This window comes from Sceloporus undulatus, chromosome 3, assembly GCF_019175285.1.
Source record: "Sceloporus undulatus isolate JIND9_A2432 ecotype Alabama chromosome 3, SceUnd_v1.1, whole genome shotgun sequence".
In the NCBI taxonomy this organism is placed as follows: Eukaryota; Metazoa; Chordata; class Lepidosauria; order Squamata; family Phrynosomatidae; genus Sceloporus; species Sceloporus undulatus.
The window spans coordinates 99,714,441-99,737,771 of NC_056524.1; the positions used below are offsets into that span (position 1 = coordinate 99,714,441).

A 23,331-nucleotide genomic window follows, 5' to 3' on the forward strand; every position below is an offset into this window, starting at 1 on the left:
TTCTCAGTGATCTCAAAAAATCTAGAAAGGAGGAGGAGATGAAAATTCCCTTAGTGACAGTTGAAAAGTGGCATAAAGAAACCATCATTGTAACAAAGTTAAAACTAAGAAAGTAAACTTACCAACTGAAACAAGCAACACAAGTGCATGAAACAACAATTACTTTATTGGCACATGTTTAAGCAACTTTTGTTTGGAACGTCTGTTTAATAAAGTATTTTAGCATAAACTTGCATCCAGGTTACCAATATAAAGCCTTCTGAAACGAGGTTTTAAAAAGGGTCTGTGTTAATTTGGTGGCAGCAGTGGGGTAAAAGGCCCAGGATGCTGCCATCCAAAGAAATACAGCTTGGAGAGGGAGTCTGTTAGGCAACAAAGTGGAGAGTATACTCATCCCTATCAGGGACGTAGCTAGGATTTTAGGAAGGGGGGGTCCAGACTAAGTGCCACCATTATAATGGGGCTTGGGTGTGGCGGCACAGCAGCACACACCATTCATTTTTCTAATGGAAGGGGGGGTCCGGACCCCAAGAACCTCCCCCCTTGGCTATGTCCCTGTCCCTATATTACCCTTGGTCTTCAGGCTGATGTTCATACACTTGAAACGGTCTGTTTTCCGGAAAGGTATCCTGGCCAAGATACGATTATCTTTATAGCCGCCCCTTCGCCCACTTCCCCTTTAATTTAACTTTAATTATAGTTATATATAATTAATAATAAATTAATATTATCATTTATAATTAATTGACTAATATATATATATATATATGTATATATATAAAATTTTATATGTAACTTTATTAATTATAAAGAAATATATAAATAATAAATCATTCTATTAACTAACAATAAGTATCTTTAATAATTTATAGACTAACATATATTATTTATATGTAACTTTATTTATTATAGTTGTATATAAATAATATAATAATATGAATATTATCATGAATAACTAAGTCTAGCATATACAGCGCGCCTGTGTCATACGCGGGCGCGCCTTACGCTGCTTGAGCATATGCGCTCAAGCCGCGGGGCACATGTGGGGCAGAAGGGGTGGCGCGTCCCATTCAATTGAATGGGCGCGCGCGCCCGTTGCGCCCCACGCGCAGCCGTGCACGAGCCCCATTGTTTACAATGGGGCTTGAGCATAGGTGGAATTCGCCTTACGCGGAGGGATCCGGAACGGATCCCCACATAAGGCGAGGGCCCACTGTATTATAATTTATGTAATATATTAATAATATATCAATCTATTAATTAATGATAGTTACCATTAATAATTAATAGATTAATATACAGTATTATTTATATCTTATATTAATTATAGTTATATATAAATAATAATAAATGTTATCATTAATAATTAATAGGCTAATATATATTCTTTATATAACAATTTATAATTACTTATAATAATTGCAAATAGTTATATATAAATAATATGCTATTAATAAAAATAAATATTAATAATCAATAGACTGTTGTTTATATATAACAATTTACAATTAATATGTTTATATTTATAAGCATATTTATATTAACATATAAGTAACATTAACATTGCTGCTATTATCATCATCACCATCTCAACCAGCCTCGCCCCAGTTACATCCTCCCTCAACCGAGTCTCTGAGGCGAGCGACTGCGAGGAGGAAGAAGAGGGCAGAGGACGGGGCGGGGCCACAAGCAGAAGCCACGCCCCTCCAAGACTCTATGCTCCTGGCCGGGCCAGAGCGGCTAAAGAGGCGGGTGGACAGGCAGAGCGGGAGCGCGCCGGTTGCCCCGCCCCTTTCCCCGTCGCGCGGTGCATGCCGGGCCGAGTCCTGTGTGTCCCTTCTCCTCCTCCTCCTTTTGTGTGTCTGTCAAAGCTTCCCCGTTTCGCGCCCTCACCAAGATGGCGTCGGCGCCGGGCGCTTCTTGGGGTTAGTCCCAGAAAGGGGGCGGGGCGAGGCGGGCCCTCCTCCCTCCCTCCCTCCCTCCCTCCGCCATTGCCGCCGCCGCCACCATCTCGACAGCCACGCGCACGCCTAGAGCGCCCTGGCCCTCCTTCCCTCCCTCCTCCTCCTTCTTCCTCCCAGGCCTAGCCTGGCTCCGGCCTAGCGCCCTCAGCCCCGCCGCCTCAGACTTCGGACCCAAGCGGCAAAGACCACGACGACGACGAGGAGGCCCAGCTTGAGGAGCGAGTGAGGCGCCAAGGGCCCAGGGCGGGAAGCGGCGGCTGACAACAGGTAAGCGGAACGTGCGGCCGGGGAAGCAGGGAGAGGCCCGCACAGCCGCCTCGCCTCTCCCAGCGCCTTGATCGAGAGGCCGCTCCTCGGCTGTGTGTGTCTGCAGGAGGCCGCCTTTTCCCCATAGCCCTGCAGAGCCAGAGAGGCCATGGGCGCGGAGGGAATAGGTGCACCTAGGTGTATATGTCTCTGTGCGTGTTGTGTCCCTTTCCAGCCCTTCCCGACCGATGGAGGAGACCCTGCTCTCACTCACGGGGGCTGGCTCCCTCTCTCCCAGGGCCTAGCACAGCCATCAAAGCACTACAACACGCGGGCTCTCCCTCTCTCTCACACACACACACACTGTAGATACATATATATGTGTGTGTATGTGTGTGTGTATGTGTTTATGTATGTGTCTATAGCTATGTGTGTGTATATGTCTATATATATTTCTCCCTGGGTGTGTGTGTGTGTGTGTATCTGTGTGTATCTATGTGTGCATACACACACACACACACACACATATATATATATATATATATATATATATATATATATTTCTATGTGGGTATATATATGTGTGTGTATGTGTGTGTCTCTCTCTCTCTCTATATATATATATATATGTTCTCCATGTGCATGTGTGTGTATATATATGTGTGTGTGTGTGTATTTCTCTTTGTGTGTATATGTGTCTGATATATATCTTCCTCTATGTGTGTGTCTATGCACGTGTGTGTATATATATATCTGTATCTCTGTGTGTATCTGTGTGTGTATACATATATATATGTTTCTCTATGTGTTATATATATATATATACACACACACATATATATATATACACACACATAAAGATATACACATACAGATGTTGTGTTTGAATTGCCTTCGCAATCCCTAGAGCGGCTTTTTTGTTGGTTGCTTGGAAGCCGCCTTGGGTCCCACCTGAGAGAAAGGCAGCATAGGAATGAAGCACATACAGTAAATAAGTTGCCATTGTTTGTTGTTAGTTGCCTTTGAGTCGGCCCAGGCTCATGGTCAGACATGTCCAAGACACACAAAACACACACCATCAGTTGCTCAGGCCCTGTACAAACTCCCCTTTAGAAATAGATTTGATGGGGGTTAAGATAGCCCTGACTGCCTTGAGTCCCATTATTTTGTGTTGCTGTTAACAGCCCTCCAGTCGAACCCGACTCTTGGCGATTCTGTGGGTGAGTCGTCTCCAAGTCCCTCCAAGTCGTCTTCTTCTTTTTTCAAACTTATGGCGACCCTAAGGGGTTTTCTTGGCAAGTTTCTTCAGAGGGGGTTGCCATTGCCACCTTCAGAAGCTGTGAGTGACTTGCCCAAAGTCACCCAGTGGGTTTTCATACTTGAGTGGCGGATTCAAACCCTCCAGAGTCATCATCGTCCAATGCTCAAACCCTTACACCATGCTGGCCCTCACTTTTTAGGTGCTGTAAATCCACATTCCTAATAGAGTTCCCCCATCTTCCTCTCTTCTTCTGCCTTTCCTAGCATTATTGTCATTTCTAATGAGTCTTTCCATGGAGTGGCCAAAGTACTTGCCACTGAGAAAGGAGAGGGGATTCAGAAGTACAAGTGCAGGAGGCTGCTCTCCCTGGTCCTTTATTTGTGGATAAGCACACTTGTGAACACAGGCAAGAACAAGGAAGTTGCATTAATGAACTGGGCCATTAATCGGCCACCCGCTTCCTCCTCCTCTTCTGTGTCCCAGTTGGTGAGTGGATGTTTGTTTACGCCTAGGTCTGTGTTTTGCTTGTCAAGTCAGAGCTGCTCTTCTTTGTTTGTCCTCGTGGAAGGCTGTAACTCTAGCTAAGGATTAGGACAGGTCCGCCGCTGGACATCGGATCCACATGGATTGCTTGTTTCATGGCTTGTGGCACATCGACTGAGCAAAGTAGAAGTTGAAATGTGCACTCTTTCAAATCGGCTAGCCGTTGGCTGCTTTTATCAGGTGACAAGAAAGCCTGTTTCCATGTTTGGTTGAATAGAGGGTTCTGTAAATTTTCCTACTTATTAAAGCATAGGTTTTTTCCCCCCCATAGACTTTATTTTGAAACTTCTATAAATTAGTCTAAAATATTGCATGTATTATTGTCGCAGTTGCAGAAACAAATACATTGAAGCGTAATTGCTTATGCTCACTGTCAGTCTTTTTAGAAATTACAGGCACTAGACAAATTCTGTGGAATCAAGCCTGAATAGTTGTATCTTTTGTCAAATACATGACTACATCTTAAGGGTGGTCATTTCATGCCATGTATGTTTAGAACTCTTCCCTATTAAAAACAAGGCCTTCTTAGCTTAGATAATCCATATTTCAGGCACATATATGTGGTTAGTGTTGGTTGTTGGCTCTGTTATATTTTTTCTTGATTTCCCAAAGAATTATAAGGGCTTTTTTTTAAAAAAAAATTCCCATTCCAACGCCTGCTAAAGCATTGTGTGTTTTTTGTGCCTTCAGGTCACCTCTCATATGACCCCATGAATTCTATAGGGTTTTCTTAGCCAAGACACATTCAAGAAATGGTTTATTGTTGCTTTTCTCTGAAATACAGGCTATAACACTTGATATTTCTTAACAGTCCCCAAACCAAGTAGGAAGCAGGCCTGTTTGATTTCCAAGATCAGATGAGATCTTGTGCTCTTGCAGTATTCAAGCCAGTCAAAAACAATATGAGAAGTGGTGTGGTGGTTTGGGTGTTGGACTGTGACTCTGGCAGCCAGAGTTCGAATCCCTACTCTGCCATGGAAACGCTTTGGGTGACCTTAGGCAAGTCTCACTCTCTCAGCCTTAGAGGAAGACAAAGGCAGACCCCCTCTAAACAAATCTTGGCGAGAGTCAGCCTAGTGTAGCAGTTTGGACTATGGCTCTGGAGACTAAGGTTAGATGCCCTACTCAGCCATGTAAACCCACTGGGTAACCTTGGGCAAGTTATACACTCTCAGCCTCAGAGGATGGCAATGGCAAAGGCAAACCCCCTCTGAAGAAATTTACCAAGAAAACCCCATGATAGGTTTGCCTTAGGGTAACCATAAGTTGGAAACAACTTGAAGGCACACAACCACTGACAACAAAGGGTTGATTTAGGATCGTCCATAAGTTGGAAACAATGTGAAGGCACGCAAAACCAAAACCAAAAATAATAGGCAGCCTGAATCTTGAAGTACAAGTTGTTTTCCTCCTTTGAGAGGGCACTTTGAAGTCATCAGTTTCAAACACCAGCTAGAAATTAAAGTCCACATGCCCTCCATAAACTCTTAACACTTACTCAGGAGGTTCCTATGCTGTGAGGGTGGAGTGTGGGTCTGCATTCACTGGCACCCCACCCTTTCAATATGCTTGTTGTAGCCCAGCCATTTGTGCTGATCTTCTGAAGTTGAGAGCCTTCCCTGCAAATGTAGTCTGCTTTTGTGATTTAGAGCCCAAGATGTGTGTCAGATTCTAGATTGCTTGTGGATCTACATGCATAGAGGAAGCTCCATACTTTGTAATACAAACAGTACCAGGACAAGCTTCATACTTCAAAATGCAATCAGTAGCAGGACTGGGCCATCAGCAGTGTAATTGATGGGCCATTAAGTGGGGCTGCGGACTCCTGCTAAAGTGATGGTGAAGCATTATTGTTCACATAGAGCCTAGAACTTCCTGGCTAAGATTTTTTTGTGTGCCCCCAAGTCATTTTTGACTTGGAGGGTGAGCAAATAAAGAAAAATGTTGACAGATCAGTCCCTCTCTCTCTGTGTGTGTGTGTGTGTGTGTGTGTGTGCGTGTGTGCGCGTGTGCACATTCACACCTTCAAGTTGCCTGTCTAGTTAGGCCACCCCATTCATTTCATAGTGTTTTCTTCAACAAGAAATATTCAGAGGTGGTTTGCCATTTCCTTCCGCTGAAATATAGCCTACGGTACCTGGTATTTATTAGCAGTCTCCCATCCAAGTACTAACTCTGCTTAGCTTCCAAGATCAAATGGGATCTGGTGCCTTAGGGATATTTAGACTCCCTGAGAGAAGTCCTGCTTCCAAGATCAAATGGGATCTGGTGCCTTAGGGATATTTAGGTGCTTTACAGAGCGCCCAAAAAGGGCGCTCTGCTGGTGCCCGTGTTTGCTGCGCCAGGGAACCGCAGCGGACAAACCGCACGGTTCCCCGGTGCAGCAAAAAGCGGGTTCTTTTTGCAGTGCGGTTATGACGCTGCAAGATGCCAATGGTGCACTTGCAGTGTCATTTCCACGTGTGTGACGTGCGGACGCTAAGCATCCGTTACGTCAAAATGGTGGTGCCCAGTAAAATGGGCGCCGCCATTTTGTACATGCTCGGCACGTACTAGGGTTAGGGCCGTCTGGAAAGGACGCCCCTTCCTAACCCTAGTACCTGCCGAGCATGTACTTTTTGGTGGTGTGGAACCCACCTTAGACTCTCTGAGATAAGTCCTGCTACTTTTGTGGATTAATGAAATTGAAGAAGTGAACTTTGGAATGGTTTACTGATGTCTGGATATTGTTAATTCAGTTAAAGTTTTAAAAAAGTTAATGCTTTTCTACTATGAGTATATTACAGGTATAAATTTTAGCAATAGTTGTTTGAACAAACCACTTTAGGCTTACTAGCGAGGTTAAGAATAATTCCAATTATGTCTGATGCCAAAGGAAGGAGAAGGAAATGGTAGGGTCATTGGGTGGAGAAGATGGTGAAATGCTGATAGGAGGCCAAGAAAATCCAGAACTACTCAGCCCCTTTTTTGCCTCAGTCTTCTCACAAAAGCAAAAGGGTGCTCAACCTGAGTAAAATGGAGCACAGAATGCAGTAGAGGAAATGCAGCACGGAATAAATAAAGAGGTAATATAGAAATACCTGGTCAGTCTGAATGAATTCAAGTCTCCAGGACCAGATAAACTACATCAAAGGATATTAAAAGAACTGGCAGAAGTAATCTCAGAGCCACTGGCAATAATCTTTGAGAATTTCTGGAGAACAAGAGAAGTCCCAGCAGACTGGAGGAGGGCAAACGTTGTCCCATTTTCAAAAAGAGAAAAAAAGAGGACCAACCACCCAGTTAGTCTGGTATCAATACTAGGAAAGATTCTAGAGCAGCTCATTAAACAGAGAGTCTGTGAGCATTTGGAAGGGAATGCCATAATCACAGTCAACATGGGTTTCTTAAAAGCAAGTCATGCCAGACTAATCTGATCTCTTTTTTGATAAAATTACCAGCTTGGTAGATGAAGGGAATCCCGTAGATATAGCATATCTTGATTTCAGTAAGGCCTTTGAGAAGATTCTTGAAAATAACCTAGTAAAATGTGTGCTAGACAATACATCTATTAGATGGATTTGTAATTGGTTGACCAGCCGAACCCAGAGGGTGCTCAGCAATGGCTTCATCCTGTAGAGAAGTGACTAGTGTGGTGCCACAGGGTTTTCTCCTGGGCCCAGTGCTATTCAACATATTTATCAGTGACTTGGATGAAAGAATAGGGGGCATGCTTATCAAATTTGCAGATGACACCAATTTAGGAGGAGTAGCTAAGACCCCAGAGGACAACATCAAAATTCAAAATGACCTTAATCGATTAGAAAGCTGGGCCAATACTAACAAAATGAATTTCAAGGGAAGTAGTAGTGCCACTGTATTATGCTTTGGTCAGGCCTCACCTAGAATACTGTATCCATTTCTGGGCACCACAATTCAAAAAGGATGTTGACAGGTTTGAACATGTCCAAAGGAGGGTGACTAAAATGGTGAAGGGTCTGGAAACCATGCCTTATATGAGAAGAGACTTAGGGAGTTGAGTATGTTTAGCCTGAAGAAGAGACGGTAAATATGTGATTATTATTATTATTATTATTAGAGTACTTATACCCCACCCTAAAGGCTCTCAGAGCAGCTTACAATTATTATATTTAATTAGACAGTTCCCTGCCCTCAGGCTTACAATCTAAAAAGACACAACACAAAAGGAAAAGGGAATGGTGGGGCGGAAGAAGGGGATCAGGCCCAGTGGTTCTTCTCTCCCTCTGAGGCCTGGACCAAGGCAGAGGGACTGGAGGGAGGACTCTTATTCTCAGTTCAGGCCAGGCCTGATGGAGCTGGCAGGCCTCACTCTCCCTCTGAGGTCTGATGACATAGATGGCAAAGGGAGGGCTCATCCTCTTACTATGATATGATAGTCCTGTTTAAATATTTGAAGGGATGTCATATTGAGAATGGAGCAAGCTTGTTTTCTGCTGCTCCAGAGAACAGGATATGAAGCAATGGATTCAAACTAGAGGAAAAGAGATTCCTCCTAAACATTAGGAGGAACTTCCTGTCAGTGAGTGCTGTTGACAGTGGAACACACTCCCCCGGAGAGTGGTGGAGTCTTCTTTTTTGGAGATCTTTAAACAGAGAGGCTGGTTGATCATCTATTGGGAGTGCTTTGATCGTATATTCCTGCATGGCAGAATGGGGTTGGACTGGATGGCCCTTGTATTACCTTCCAACTCCATGATTCTATGATGTCTCTCTCCTTGTCTAACCTATCAACCAGTTGCTTTTTTGAATACTGCTTTTCCATATGGAGTATGCTCAAAGCACTTCACAACAAATCAAAGAGCCCAGATGGTGCAGTGGTTAAATGCCTGTATTGCAGCTACTCACTCACAAACCACAAGGTTGTGAGCTCAGTCCCAGCCAAGGTCTCTGGATCAACTCAGTCTGGCATCCTTCTGTAGGTCATTAAAATGAGTACCCAGCTTGTGGGGGGCAATTAGCTTACACTTTCTTAACTGCCTAGTACACTGGTAAGCAGTAGAAATGTACTTGCTATTGCTAAGATCCCTAAAATATTCCTATTCATATAAAAATAAGGATAATTAAAATAAGAATAAATAGAGAAATATAAGAATAATTTCATAACAGATACATAATAAAACTTCAGCATGGAAACAATTAGTAATTGAGTTACACCATAAAAGCACGTGAAACACCTTTGGCCTTGCTAGTTAGTAGCACTAGACAAGTTATGCCTTTTAAAGTGTTTCAGAAGGAGGCAGAGCCAGCTATCATTTCTGGACGTTGATGAACGGAAACAAGATAAAACACTTTTTGACCTAGATGATAAGCAGCAAGTAGCAGAATAGATCATGCCTCCTACTCTTGGCATTATCTGTTCTGCTGCCTCTTCTTTCACCTCTTCTTCCTCCAGAAATCTCCTTAAGGTTTTTTGTTGTTGTTTTTTTGGAATGAATTTGCTTGAAAATTTTTGGGTTTCACTCCATTACTTGTCCATGATCTCTGCTGTCATTAGATGTTCTAATCTCGCTTGGATGTCTCCTTGATCCTGTGTGAGAGTCTTCAGTGAAGAGAGATTCTAGAACAGGATAGCTATAAAAACAGAATTGTGACTTGATTTGTAATGCACTGAATCTGGAAGATATGGTAGCAGTTTCTCCTAACCATAGTTTGCCACTATTCGGACATAAGATCTGGTTTTACATTTCAGTGTTTCCAAGAACATGCTGAGCAAACGTTGACAACCCTCATTCTATTTTCTCTTCTGTTTATGATCCACACATTAGTGTAATGGTGACTGTCACAGGGTCTTCTAATGTGTACCCTACACAACCATCTTGTTTATCCTGCAAGAAGTTCAGAATGCCTTTCTTGGAGATCCCAGTAACCCTCTATTCCAGGCATTGACTCTCCTGACATACGTTTTATTGTAACAAATTAGTACCACAAGGCAGTTTTGGAAATACTGGGTGTTTATTTTTAATATACACATAATGTTTGTAATCTAGTTGAATTCTTAGATAACATAAAAAGACTTGTTTTTTAGAGTGAAAGCAGCCAAGTCCTGCAAGGGATATCTGTGCAGTCAAGTCAATACAGGTGCATACCCTAGCCCTGTTAAATATCCTGGAGGTGTGTATAGATGAATGATGTGTATACTGGTCCATGATTACTGCTGACATATAGTTGGTTAGAGATGGGAAGAAGCTTTAATTTTGCTTTAGCTCTTAATGTTTCAGAATAATTTAGGAAGTAACCTGATTTACAAATAATGGTGTTTATCATTCAGCATTACAGTAATGAGCCTAGATAAGCTTTGCACTTGGATACTCCCCTCTTCCACTAGTCCTTTTGTTCTTTTTTATTAAGCAAGGGTAACCCTAACAAACAGTGGGTAATCTTAACTATGGCACTGTACAGACCGCCCAAAAAGGGCAGTTTGCCAGCACCTTGTTTTGCTGCGCAAGGGAGGTGTAGCGGACGAACCACACGGCTCCTTCACATAGCAAAAAGAACCTGCAAAAAGCGGGTTCTTTCTGCGGTGCCATAAGGAAGTCGCAGTGCGCCAATGGTGCACTTATGACGTCCTTATGGGGGTGTGACGTGCGGATGCTAAGCGTCCATCGTGTCAAAATGGCGGTGCCTGTGTGTATAGGGTGCTGCCATTTTGACGCCCCCGTCACATGGTAGGGGTGAGGCCAGTATGGGCAGTGCTCCCTCGGCCAACCCCTAGCACATGATGGGGGCGCCTCAGAGGCCCATCTGGATCGGGCCTATAGTTAGCAGAAATAAACCACCTTCAAACCATGTTTTCTTTCTGTGTGAATGTTGCTTCAAGTTGCCTGTCAACTTATGGCGACCTCATAAATTGCATAGGGTTTTCGTAGACAAGGAGTAAATTTAAATCTTAATCTAAATGAACATTCAGTGCTCAAAGTCGTCCTGGAGAAGATTGTAAGTTTAAATCTTGTCATTTTATTACTAAACCATAGTTTCATGTTATGTGAAAAAGGATTTACTGTTTACATATTTGCAGATGTTCAAGCACAATCACTAAAGGATAGGGTTTGTATTCTGAAATCCACTTGTTAGGAAAATCCTAGTGCCCTTTTTGTTTGTCTTACCTTTTTAAGGCTATTATCCTTTTGTAGTAGCACCTTTTCTGTAGCCTGTGCTATGTATAGCAGAGAACTCTGAATTACTCATATTAAAATAAGTTAAGAAAACTAAAATGTGGCACATCCATCACCTCTATAGCATTTGAATTGCCAGGAACTAGTTTTTAGGGATCCAGCATGGTGTAATGGTGTCAGTGTTGGTCTACAGTTCTGGAGACAAGAGTTTGAATCCCTGCTCAGTCATGGGAACCCACTGGGTGAGCTTGGGCAAGTCATTCTCTCTGCCTTCGAGGAAGGGAAAGCGCGATAGATTCGCCTTAGAGTTGGAAACTTGAAGTCTCAAAACAATAATAAAATGCTATCTGTTTGTTTGTTTGTTTTTAATGTAATCAGTCTATAACTGTTAACTTTCAGTAGATAGTGATAGCAAGAGACCTAACAGACCTTTATGTAGAAAACTTGATTTGTTTTTTTTCCCACTCCAGTCCCAATGTGACATCCAAAAATTTGCATTGACATGCTGATGAAGTTTCTTTTGTAAATTAAACTTTGTAATCTCCTCCTGCTGCTTCATGTGTTTCTTTATAATTCTGTCAGCTTCAGCTGCTGTTGTTGATTGTTCTTAGGAATGTTCTTGTATGCAGCCAAAGTGAAAGTTTGTTGGCAGGAAATGGGGAGGTTCAGAGTCAGGATATTTATTAGCTGTACATGCTTAAGTTAAATGGATGGGTTTTCTTGCCTAGAGTTTTCTTATGTTTGGATGATTTGGGGAGCTTCTAGCTGTGGAGGGCTAATTGTATATAACAACTAGCTTAGGTTGTGAGCCTCTGTGTGCATCAAAAGTCACACTTAGAAAAGGGGCCAGATAAGCATCATAATACAAATGGAATGGGCTTCTAGATTAGACATCTGTCTTATTCATGCAGAAGGTTGCTTACATTGGTGGATGTTCTTGTTGCATTGAGGCAAAAACATTTGGTAGAATAAAATAAAGCCAGGTATAAGAGTCCTATTCCAAAAAAACCTTGCCTGAGCTAATGTCACCAGATGTTTCAGGCTTCTGCCACTCTGCAGAATTAATGCAATTTGACACTGCTTTAGCTGTCATGGTTATATTCCGTGGAATCCGGGGATTTGTATCTTGTTATGGCACCAGAGCTCCCTGACAAAAAAGGCTAAATGTCTTACAAAACTACAAATCCCAGAATTCCATAGCATTACACCATGACAGTTAAAGCGATATTAGATTGCATTCTGCAGTGTAGCTGCAGCCTTAGAGTGCAAATCCTATAATTCCTTACCATTGACCATACTGCTGGGGCTGACAGAAGCTGAAATACAAAACATCTAAAGGGCTTTTTGTTGGGAAAGATTATCTGAGGAACTGCTAGTTTGTGACTTATGGACTGTAGGAATGGCATGAAAAAAGTGGAACACCCCCCCCCCAATAACCCACTAAAGGCATGCTGGGTAGGGTATAAGACAGGGAGGGGATGAAGGGAGAGTCATAAAGAGAGCACAATGTGGACAGCAACCCTGTTCACATGATTGAGAGAGATACAGTGATCACTGCCTTGAAAGGAGTATATTACCATTTTTTAAACTAGTGTGACTGCTGTGACAACGGGGCTTGTGTGGAAGAATCCTGAATTAGCGCTGGGAATCTTTTTCAGGGCTTCAGTGCAGCACTCAGTCACTGGTATCTCCAACTGTTTTTTAAAAAATCTGTTGAAAAAACCCAAACTACACCTCACCTCCAGAGGCTCTTAACAGGCATAATTTAACCCCCCCACCCCAAAAAACCACAGTAGAAAGTTTACAACAAGGAAAGCTGAAATCACCCGAATGTGCTGTCTACTTTCACAGAAATGGTAGTGTGTGACTGACATGGACCTGAGGATTCTTAATTACAGCAGAACCATTCTCTGGACCAGTAAACCTATATAGTTAATGAAAAGATAATATTTCGCAGAACTAGATTATTGATGCCAATAGTTGTGACACAGTTTCCCAGCCTCTGGCCTAGTAGCAATCCTTCAGAAAAATATAAAAAATTATCTTCGTATAAAGGTTTACGCAACTTTAAGTTTGAGCAACAACATATATCTTTCTCATGTTTCTTTCTATAGAAAGGTAACCTTTAACACATTAATTGTGTTTGGACATTATGAGAATTCTGGCTTAATGTTCATGTTCTTTGATCACTTGTGTTTCATTTCTCCCATCAGATGAAATAGTTAAACTAATCAGAAACCAGTTACAAAGCAAGGGTCTTTTTTATCAGTGCGGGTGAATAAGGCATTTCCCAACAGAGAAGGGGGCCTTGTTAGCGCCTCTTACACTGATAGGGGGATGAAGAGTCTGCCAGGGGACCATGGAGCTAATGAATGAGAAGCCACTATTCTCCACAGATCTGATTTATTGCTTATCCAAATACAGCCAATGTGTTTATTATTATTTTTATTTATTTATTTACTTATGGTATTTATACCCTATCCTTCAGCCCTAAAGGCTCTCAGAGCGGCTTACGGTTATTATTATTTGACTATTTATTCACTTGTAAGATATTATAAATGTAAGTTGAACATGTTTGAATTTACATCCAATTTTAAGCTACTTAGTTTTAAAGAGAGGCTTCTCCTACTTTAAATAGCTTAAAAGAATAAAAATAGCTTAACTTTTAAAAATCTGTTTTATTCATTTTAGGTTGATATTGCCTAAATGAGTTTGGTTAGAGGGTTGTAATAACTTCATGTACTATAAGATCTCAATCTCTTACATTGTCATTTCAAAAACTGAATTAAGATATTATATTCTAGGTGTACAGCCAAACAGAGTTCAATTGGGCAGCGTGCAAGCGCAACTGCTAAAGTGCTGGAAGAACATGGTATGTTTACCCGCCATATATTGTATATTATATTCTTAGAAGGTAAAATTATTTGTCTTGAACTAACTTAGAAAGCTAGAACTGAACAGTATATATACAAGTTTTGTCATGTCTTAAATATTTAAGCAAATTATTGCCTAATGTTTAAAGTCCATTTAACATTTGCACTTGCTGGTAATTAACAGGCTAAATAAATGATCTGGCCTGCAAGTTTTTCTAGAAGCTCAGAATTGCTTGTCTACTGTATGCTAGTTGTTTGTGAATAGAATACAAATTAATTCAGCTTTTGTTTTATGTTAGCTGCTGAATGAACTTTCACTATGCATAATGGATTGATACGTTTTATAAATCCTAACAGTCCATCTGGTGTATACCCTGTTCCAGTACCATATTATTGTCTATTGGTTAAATATCATGAAAAAATTAAGATTGCCACTAGCTTCCTAATAAGTGTTTTAACAGACTATTTTCACAGCTTATGTTCAGTTTTTGTCTAGCTTCATATGCAGAAGAAGCACATAAAAAGGCCAGCAAACAAATAGATGATTAAATTGCAATATGATGTCATCATGCTCAAGCCTATGATAAAATACATCGTAAAATTAACACATGTTGCTTTCTGTGACTGTTAAATATATAGTATTACAACATTTATTTTAGTGTTTTATTTAGATTTTTTATTTACATTCATGGATTATTTTTCACTAAGACCTCATAGTAGGAATCCTGAAGTCCTGCCCAGCTTTACACACCGGTTTAAGGCTATTGGGGGGGAGGGGGATGAAAGAGGAGATGCTCAAATCAAGAACAGTTAAAAGTTTCCTCTATATAGTTGTCCCAATCTAGAAGCCTAAATGCACTTCGAATATTGAAATCTTCTGTGTATGGAAATGTTGCTTCCAGGCTGCTTCCTATTGAAATGGATAAATTGCCTTTGCAAGTGAACTGTATGTGCTCATAAACAAAGTGAACATGAAGAAGTGAAAGACCTATCTAGTCCAGCATCCTGTTTTCCTTAGTGAGTAACCTGATATCTGTGAGAAAGCCACAAACATAACAAGAGGGCAATAGCCTTTTCTTGCTGTTGCATACTGCTGCTTATACTGAACATCGTATGTACAGCGCAGTTAGTAGCGGTTGGCAGCCTTACACCATTAATTTGTCTAACACACCTTTAAAGCAGTCGGATTTGAGGGGCTTCATTGTATCTTGTGGAAGCAAAAAAAAAAATAGCTGGCTAATTGACACTTACTGAAATTAGATCTTATTTCAAATGAAAATTATGTTGAGGTGAAATCTATAATGAAATCTGTAGTCTTGCTGAATTTAACCCCTAAAATGTTCTGTATCAGATGTTCTGCTTTCATATATATTGTTCATCTGTTCTCGGAGGATTTTTGAGGTTTCAAGTGGCAGCCAATGACTGTTCAGCTGCTCTTGCACTCACAGTATCTCTGGGCCAGCCCACATTGCTTTGCTGTCCAGAAAATTGCTCTCAGACATCAGACACATCAGGATGCTAGGTGTCAGCCATACATTCATTCCCTTGCTAGTTTCAGTCTGAAAATTTACCATGTGGATTTGGAGATGTAAAAATGTCCCTATAGCTCTCATTTTTTGAAAATAAAAGAGTAAGATCCCTGACTACCTTCATGTGTGAAGAGCTCAAACATGTAAACCTCTTGAGGAGTGGTAGATGATAGAATATGAAGTAGGTTGCTCATGTTAGCATTGTACTGTATTTTCAAGCATAAATTCCCTTCTTGGAAAATATGGCTTTCAATAGAATAGAATAGAATATGAAATCTGGCTTTTAACCAAGGAACTCAAGCCTTTTTACATTTCATTGCTAGATATTGTGTATTAAGGACATCGTATTTACATATAAAGAACAGCCAGTTGTAAATTGGTAAACGCTATGAAAAAAATAACTTTGGGTTATGTCGTTTAGATAATGAAGACAAGTAATAAATAACAACTAGGTCCATTTGAGCAAAATGTTGTGTAACCTCTTGTAACTGATGAAACAAGAGTTGAAAAAGGGACCTGTTTTGTTTCGTTTTCTGAGTAATCCCTTGTTTATTAACATTGGCAAAAACTAAGGTTGCTGGACAATAGATCAAGATTGGATTGTAGGTCTTTGGGTGGTTTGCACAGATTGCAAGAAATTATAGCTCGTTATTGCTTAACAATAGCAACATCCACAGGATTTATTAAAAGAAATTAGACTACTGAGATTAAGATAGTTTGAGGAAAGATAGGAGTTGATCTTTGTTTGAATGCATTGTGAGTTCGGTTCTGATACAGAAAAAAATTCTGGGCTGAGTGTACTCAGAAGTAGCCTGAGTTTTAATCCTGTGGGTTTGTCTGCCACCTGAGCCTCTGTTTTGCATTTTACTTTAATGTATAGACAAAGGAGTGCTTTAAAAAGCAGTTATTTTTACCCCAGACCTGAAGTCTGTCCACCACTAGATAACTCTGATAGTACTTTTAATAAATCCTCTTTAATCTGTTCAAGTAATAAAAACCCCAAGAAACATATTGTTATGAAACATGCCACACAAAACAAAGAATGTGGTTATAATATAGGGTGTCAGCTATTGTGAAATCGTGATAATTTAATCTCTTATTTTTTTTAATATAGTAACAAGCTTCATTTCCCACAGCAAATGCATGAATCCAGTTTAATCACAGAAATTTGAAGGCTGAATTGAACTTAGAACTGTCAAGGATAGGTAATATTCAGCAGGCATCCTGCACATTTCAAGTAGCCCTCAGTCCCTGCAGTTCTGCTGCTGCTCCATTATTCTACAAAATCTAATATTCCTCTGCCTGTCACAAAATTTGAAACAATTGTACATGTTACATTAGAAAGCTGCAGATCGTCAAAAGTAAATCTTTGATTTTCTCACTTTATCCAGTTCATTTTTATACTTTAAAAATTTCTGATTTTCAAAATGCTTCAGGTTGGTTTTTAAACCATGAAAAAGTAGGCTTTTTAAAGCTAAGAATATAGATTTTTTGTAATTAAACACAGACAAGCTCAGATAATGGAAGTAGGTTAAGACATTAACTGCTTCCGTTTCAGCAATGGAAGTTTTCATCTGGAAAGCAAAAAGCCAATGGGTGGCCTCGGGGTGCTGTGGGTACGAGTGTTGCTGAATAATCACAGGTTGACAACGACATGACAGAGTAGAAGATCAGCCTTACATCTTATACCAGTGAAGCCAGATCACAGGAAACAGTTGAAAGGTAAAAATTTTGAAACAGACATATCAGTTACAAATAGGCATACGGAAGAGACCTGTCCAAGCATTGTAAATTGCATTATATACCTGTAGAATGTTCTGAAGAATATTTGCAATCAGACCTAATTATGGGGGTAAAAGGGAGGTCTATGGCACACTTAATGGAAGCAAACCCACTCACCACAAAGCGTGCACTTAGCAGGAAGTTGTAGCCCGTTTTCAGATACAGAAATGTATTTGCAGATTGAATACATATTTTCAATATATGCTTAAGATGTTTCAAATGTACACTTAAAAATATACATTAAGTGATACTAAGCAACTTGAAGGTGTGTCATGACAAGTACTTCCCAAGAAGGGACTTTTGGGGCTCTAAAAACCATTTGACCATTAGGGGTTTGCACATTAAGCACCTCATATCAGTAGGAGCAGAGTCCGTATTATTACAGCATAAACAGTATTTATATTGTTCTCATTTGTGAGTCTGCATTCTACATACCAGCTCTTTCATAATATTTACAAAACTAAGTCTGAGAAGGAAACGAAGTTCTTTCATCCCCATTAACTGATTGTGGACATAAAAATATAACTTGGGTGAATGTACTATATGTAGCATGCTGTACATTTTTTTATAGTAACAGGCTAAATATCTGATAAATCTGACCTAGTGTGGAAATATTTTTAATGAAATTATATAATCATATGTATTATGCATGTAAGCATATTATAAAATTTTTATAAACATGTAATGTTTATTTAATATATATAATATATAATGGTTATATAAACATTTACAAACATGTAAAGATGGTTTGTAGCAGGAGTGTCAGAATCACCTTCTTTAAAATATAAAACTTGACCCATCAACCTCTCTTATTAGCCATAAAGTCGCATAGTATATAAAAGGTCAAATATGGCCGTTAGAAAATGCTTTCACTCTCTGCCTTTAGCAGATGTCAAAGTTAGAAATACTGCATAATTGCAGGCTATCTACCAAGAACGTATCTTTGTAATTCCTTATTATCCCAAGCTGGCACATAAATAATGCACTGAAGATAACACACTTTGGTGCCATAGTGGTATGTAGGGCTGGTGGTGTCCTGTAGGTGCATTGGCTGTTTAGGGTCATAACCAGCACCTTGAATTGATTATAAGTGCAGAAGAGAACAAATTCAGTTACTGAGTCATTTGGTGTGAAGTAACTGTCAGAAGGCAAGTATCAAATTTTGGATTATTTTAAACATTTGAACTGTTAAGGATGACCATCTGTAGAAGGAATTCTACATGGGGTCAAACAGACTGGTGGCTTGCAGAAGTCTCTGGCCACTCCAGCCACAATTGAACCCCCAGCAGTGTGGGACCATGGCAACCTGACACGGTAGTCTTGAGGCTGGCCACTGTTGGGGTCTGGAATGGACTGCCAGCAAGGAGCATGTTTTTCCTGCTTCTTTTGCAGCCAGGCATGGGCCACAATGGTCAGCCTCAGCACAGCTTCCAGCCGATCCGCAGGCATGTGTCATCTACACACCACACCCCCAGATTGCCCCAAAGGCAGCGCTTTTTGCCCCTTTGTTTCAGGCCAACACTATCAGTGGGTGGAAAGCACACAGAGCCACAGATGCAATAAAAGTCTCTGAGTGCAGCAGTAAACTCAAGGCTTCAAGCCTAAGTGACCAAACATTGCTGAATGCAGTGGACAGGGTTTGCTGGCTATTACTATTTCAGTTTTGTTTGGATTGGGTGAAATGAGATGCAGGAAAAAATGAATGAGACAAAATTATGTTAGCAACAAATATTTATCTGATTAGCTAATTATGGAATTCCAATTTATGGAATGGCCTGCTGGACGAGATCTGTCAAATTACCAATCTAGAGAGCTTCAAAAAAGCCATTAAGACGGATCTCTTCCGGCAGGCCTTCCCAGAATAAAATACCTGTACTCGGCCACGAATAAGACTTCCTATTTATCAAACCCTGCCCATGGTTATTATTATTACAGTATTATTATTATTATTAATCTTTATTTATGAAGCGCTGTAAATTTACACAATGCTGTACATACAATCTTTTTAATTAGACGGTTCCCTAGTATTTGGATTAATTATATTTTAGCATGTTAGTTTTAATCTTATATTGTTTAATCTTATTTGGGGGGTACTATGTATATATGAATCTATTTTAACTTGTTGTATACCGCTTTGATTGCCTGGCAGAAAGCAGGAAAGAAATAAAATTTGAATTATTTATTTATTTATTTATTATTTAATTATCACAACTGTTTGTATGTTATCTAGTTTGAAATAGATTCGCAAGGAAATTTAATGAAGCATAAATTTATTTATTTAGCACTTTTAAGCCTATGCTTGGCCCAGCAGAGGAGGACTGGCAAAGACCTGTTTTTAATCAACGGCACAAAATTGTGATCACCCCAATGTCACCGAATGGCCACAGCTTGTAAAAGGTAAATGCCAAGATAATCCACAGTAATTTCAAAGAAAGGAGTATTTTATTTCAAATAATGATTTGAATTTTCTTTGATTTGTTTGTTTGCTTTTTAATTGCTTTAGTTAGCATTCTTTAGGAGGACATTGTCAAGAGAATTAAATTAGATTGACTGTCCTTTCTGTATTCTTTTCAATGTTAATATTCTTTAAACTGAGGAAATCCCATAATTGTTACATAGGGGAGACTTCCTCTAGTTCAGTAAATGTCAAAACTCACAATAGATTTGCTTAAACCTCATGTTATCCTGCTGAAGATACTCATAGCTTGCAGAAGAAGTGATTGTGTTCAAGAAACTTGGTAATATTGCTTAGAACAAGCATATTTGCATACGTTTGCTTTTTCTCCCATAAGGAGTTGCAGTGGAGGCTTGCAGAATGGAGACGTTGCTCCAAGGATTGTTGGAAGTGAGCCATCTTCTGAAATTGCTAGTTCATGCTGCAGTGTTCAGATTAGTGTTTGTGTTGTGACCACATTTTCTGCAGGGCTGAAAACAAGGCATATCTAGTGAAATCATGTTAAATGACCATAAACCTTGGTAGGTTTTACACAGATTATTGGTCACTTTGTAGTTCTACAACATTTCTGTATCCTTTAAATTTGATGTCATATTTTGCATTGAAAAACTTCTGCTTAAGCAGCAGATGTAATTTACCTTGGATCCAACCAACACTTGAATAAAGTTTTAACACAGAATTTCTGATCTCTGTATAACTTAATTTTAAAAAGATGTTATATACTTAGCAGCATTTCTGGAACTCTACAAACATGGGGTTGTTGGCACCTAATGACATACACAAATGGTCCCTTCTAATATAAGGTTTAGTATTACTCAAGTAAGCTGCAACTTGGGACTGGCAATATAATGGAGTGGCAAAATTTGGATTCAGCTTAAAACAATGATTTTTAATAAGCACTTAACATATAAATGTAAAATATTGTAAAACAAAGATCCACACTCCATAAATGGTCAATAACCTTTATTAGAGCAACCAAAATGTCATAAAACGGTAAGCAAGTTTTAAGAACCTTTTAATTGGGTAAACAAAACAAGAGGGGAGATGGAGGAGAAAAGGTGACTGGTGTTGAAACCATGAAATCTGCATTTAGCCAAATTCTTAATATGAAATGTAAGTCAAAAAAGCAGATCATTTTTTCCTTTTATATCCTGCCTAATCAAGGCTCCCCCAGTTGTGTTTCCCCCAGCCTCGTATCATCCTGTTTGGACAACGCAGGCCACTAGCCATGGGCAATAATCAGGCCCCAGATCTAGTAGACCAGACAAATCTGTTAAAGAGCATAAACACAGGTCAATATGACCTGCTGTTTGCCATGAGGCTTCACAGAAGCTCATTGGCAGACCAGATGACCCATGTACCCCTTGGCCCCTCTGTTGCCACTAGTTAGAAGCCCCCCACCCATCAACTCCTCTGATGTCAACAGAGGATTTCTGGCTGCATCCACCTGGACAGATGCCCTATTTCAACATCAGAGGAGGCAACAGGGGCCTCTCACTATCTGCAACAGAGGAGGAAGGTAAGGGGCGTACAGTGGTAGTTGAGCAATGGCACACGTGTTCCTGTACCAACCCAGGGTCCAATTCCAGTTGGGAACCTGACCCATTGCTCATCCCCCTCGGAGATTAATTTTAGTTGGCAGAGACTTATAGAGAGCTTGAAAGAGTGGTCAGTATCTATTGACAGCTTGGTAGGCCTAACACACTAAAATTCTCAGAATTCCATAGCCTTGAGCCATGGCAGTTAAAGCTGTGTCAAACTTTATTAATTCTGCAGTGTGGATACAGCCCAATTCACACAGTCCTAGGAATGGACATAGTTGATGCATTCATTTTATCTGAAAATGTGATCAGGGCTTGATTCCAAGAGTACACCCAAACCATGACCCTGTGTCTTCTGAGGGAGTATAACCCCATCCAGTACACAAGATCAGTATTCTGTGATCTACTCTGTAATTCACCAGATCACTTCTTTTTTGTCAGAACTAACCATTAGTTCATTTGCCCTCATCCACTCTTGAATTCAATTTATCCAGATAAACTAATTCAGTTTAATCAAAGTTATAATATTAACCAGAGTTCTTAATATCAGTAATTTAAAGAAACTAAACTGAAAACTGTTCCCATCAGAGGGTGTATTCTTCTTCAGGGCAGTTTCAGCTGTGCTTTATTCATTCTGAGAAAAAAAGATAGTGACATTTGATCTTTCAGTCATATTGTAGAAGTATAGATTGATGCACGAGTTTCTGTCACTCACATCCAATGTTTAATTTTCTTTGAATGTTCATAAATAGAAGCTGGCATCTACACTAGCACCTCTGTCATGGTAGCTGCCATCAGTTTACCACACATTTCCTGCAGATATATAAATATAACTAGTTAATATGCTCACATCAATACTAGAGACAGTTTTGATTTCCTACTCCCTTGATTTGCACAAGGTACTTCAATCTCCCCATCCCCCTTGATATTTTTTATATAACCACTTTAGAATTTGGATAATCTGCTGTAATTGTCTAAGCCCCGGTTTTCTTTTTCAAGTATTTTATTTAGATTTATAGGCTGCCCTATCATGTTTGGAGCAGGTAGAAGCCCTCCTTATCAACGGATTTTTTATCCACGGATTCAAGCATCCACAGCTTGAAAACAATCACTTCTCAACCTTTGGCTAAGATCAAGTGTGTGCACAGCTTGAAAACATTCCAAAATGTATAAATTCCAAACAACAAACCTTGATTTTGTCATAAAGGACACCATTTTGCTATGCCATGATATTTAATGGGACTTGAGAATCCATGGATTTTGTTATCCATGGAGGATCCTGGGACCAAACCCCAGTGGATAACAAGATCCCACTGTAAAATAACTTTACCAAAAAGACTGGAAAGTGGGGACCCCGACCATTTTATTAATTTATTAGATTTATCTTTATTAACAGAATATGTTTATTGCCTCTTGGCTCCCAAAGTTATGGGTAACACGCAAAAGCAGGTATTTTGATTTTTCTTCTGAAATGTTATTTTTACTGAAAATCATTTCTCTGACAGGGTTGCTTGGCTTGTAAACAAAGTTTCAAAGTGAATGATTGTGATTGATATGATGTGACTGATACATACAGCATGTATATGTACTTCTTTAGCTGTTTACCGTACCAAAAAAATGCTTCCATTTGAAGTTGGTAGGACTACCTTCTAGGAAGATATTTATAGCATATTGACATCACGCAATATATTGATATAAAACCTTCCTCTTACATACATACTTAAGTTTGTATTTAAACCTTTCAGATCACCAGGAGAACCTCACTCTGAAAACATTGAAGCTAGCCGAATGTAAGTATAACGGAATCTCAAAAAGATTGCATTTGGTATTCTGTGTTAAAGCCCAATGCAATACCAGGGTTGCATTTCTGCAGTTCTTTAACAACTACCTTTAAGTTGTACTTCGGGTACATTGTTCAGTATTCTAACTACCTGGTATACTGCCTAAAATTTGTTGTATTAGGAATTCTAATCTCCTGTAAATATTTGGGTGGGGGGGGGGAGT

General features: G+C 39.8%; 1 protein-coding gene across 4 annotated transcripts in view; it reads left to right on the plus strand.

Annotated features, from left to right (window-relative positions):
- Positions 1–1,997: 1,997 nt before the first annotated feature.
- The window catches only part of UBE3A (ubiquitin protein ligase E3A), a 41,315-nt gene continuing 19,981 nt past the window's right edge, over positions 1,998–23,331 (plus strand). The window contains exons 1-5 of one of the 4 annotated variants that reach the window (XR_006102927.1): positions 1,998–2,231; positions 13,952–14,019; positions 17,108–17,271; positions 19,614–19,728; positions 23,073–23,117. Coding sequence is in view for 3 of the 4 variants with exons in the window: in XM_042458029.1 (XP_042313963.1) it covers positions 19,709–19,728; positions 23,073–23,117 (65 nt within the window). In the remaining variant the exon portion in view is untranslated. The remainder of the gene's footprint in view (positions 2,232–13,951; positions 14,020–17,107; positions 17,272–19,613; positions 19,729–23,072; positions 23,118–23,331) is intronic. The other 3 variants (XM_042458029.1, XM_042458027.1, XM_042458028.1) reach the window with 3 other exon arrangements.